Source organism: Echinococcus granulosus, assembly GCF_000524195.1.
Source record: "Echinococcus granulosus chromosome Unknown EG_S00820, whole genome shotgun sequence".
In the NCBI taxonomy this organism is placed as follows: Eukaryota; Metazoa; Platyhelminthes; class Cestoda; order Cyclophyllidea; family Taeniidae; genus Echinococcus; species Echinococcus granulosus.
In genome coordinates this window covers 1-1172 of record NW_020171194.1, presented here as the reverse complement: position 1 = coordinate 1172, position 1172 = coordinate 1, and the positions used below count along the sequence as shown (strand labels likewise).

At 42.3% G+C, this 1172-nt stretch overlaps 1 protein-coding gene across 1 annotated transcript; it reads right to left on the bottom strand. All coding sequences in view use genetic code 11, as the record gives it.

The window, feature by feature from the left end:
* Nucleotides 1-312: 312 nt before the first annotated feature.
* EGR_11309 (hypothetical protein) lies at nt 313-1120 on the bottom strand (the record flags this gene model as incomplete). Its single annotated transcript, XM_024500550.1, has 2 exons — nt 313-546; nt 965-1120. 2 exons carry the CDS (start codon nt 1118-1120, stop codon nt 313-315), a joined length of 390 nt encoding a protein of 129 aa, XP_024345036.1.
* Nucleotides 1121-1172: the final 52 nt, after the last annotated feature.

Here is a 1172-nt window from a genome sequence, read left to right as displayed (position 1 = left end):
CGAATCTTCCTGCTCTATGTGTCTAAGTAAGCTGTAGATCGGGGTGATGTGAATCTCGTGACTGTGGTCATGGAATGCACGATGTGGATGCAATGGTGGCAGAACATGAGAAGCAATGATTGATCACTGGCTGATGCGTAAACATAGAGAATTTTGAGCATGATAGGGCAGTACTTCAATTCGTTTGGGTATGAGACTTGTTGTTAATAAAAAAATCCTGGTTATGGTAAGTATAATTGTCATAAATACCGGATGACTCACCGCAGACTCCTTGACCTCCACTAGAGGGACAGTCCATATTAGCAAATGTTTTTATACCAGCTGATCAGCCAGGTTTTGATTTTCTCCTTGAAAAATAGAGCTTATTTTCTGCAACGCTTGATAAGCTTTTAGAGCTTCCATACTCGTGTTCATAATATCGGCTAATTGTTGGCCAGCGGTTCCGACAATTAAGGCACAACAAATCAACAGTAGAACAGCAGATCCATAAGCAAGGAATACTCGATGAAAGCACGTCGCCACCATTGTACCAAAGTGGTTCAACACCTAAATATTAGGAAAGAGTTATGTGAATCATCACTTTCACAGGCATTCCAACACTCGCTTCATCCACACCTCAAGCCAATAACCTGATTACATCAAGCGGTCTTCTGCATCAACCATGTTCAGGTGGGAACGCTATGCTCCAGTCGGAGTTGTCTTTAACATCTGTGACGCTTTCTGAACCTCGAATCAAAGCACGAGCGATTACAATGCCTCTTCCCAAGTGAAGTGAAATGCAAACGCAGAAGTCAGTGGTAGCGCTGACCTTGTTCGCACCATTGGTCACTCCTTCCATTCTTACACACCTCACTATTCCCAACCTCGGATGCCACAAAGCAATCCACAGATCAAGTAGTGCTGTCAGAAGCCAATTATCTCCTTTGTCTTAAGCACTAATTTTACATCCGAGCATGGTGTGAACTAGAAATGTTTCATGTAGCAAAGCATCTTTCTCAAAATACCTTGTCTCATGCATTAATGCATAAATGTAAGTGAGAAAACATAAACTGATGAACTGACGTGCTTTTGTTCTTCGCAACCTAGACTGGAACGAGGAGAAATGACCACCATCATGCATGCACGGCATTAATTACGGATACAAATCATGGCTTTAGGAGACACGTTTAGTT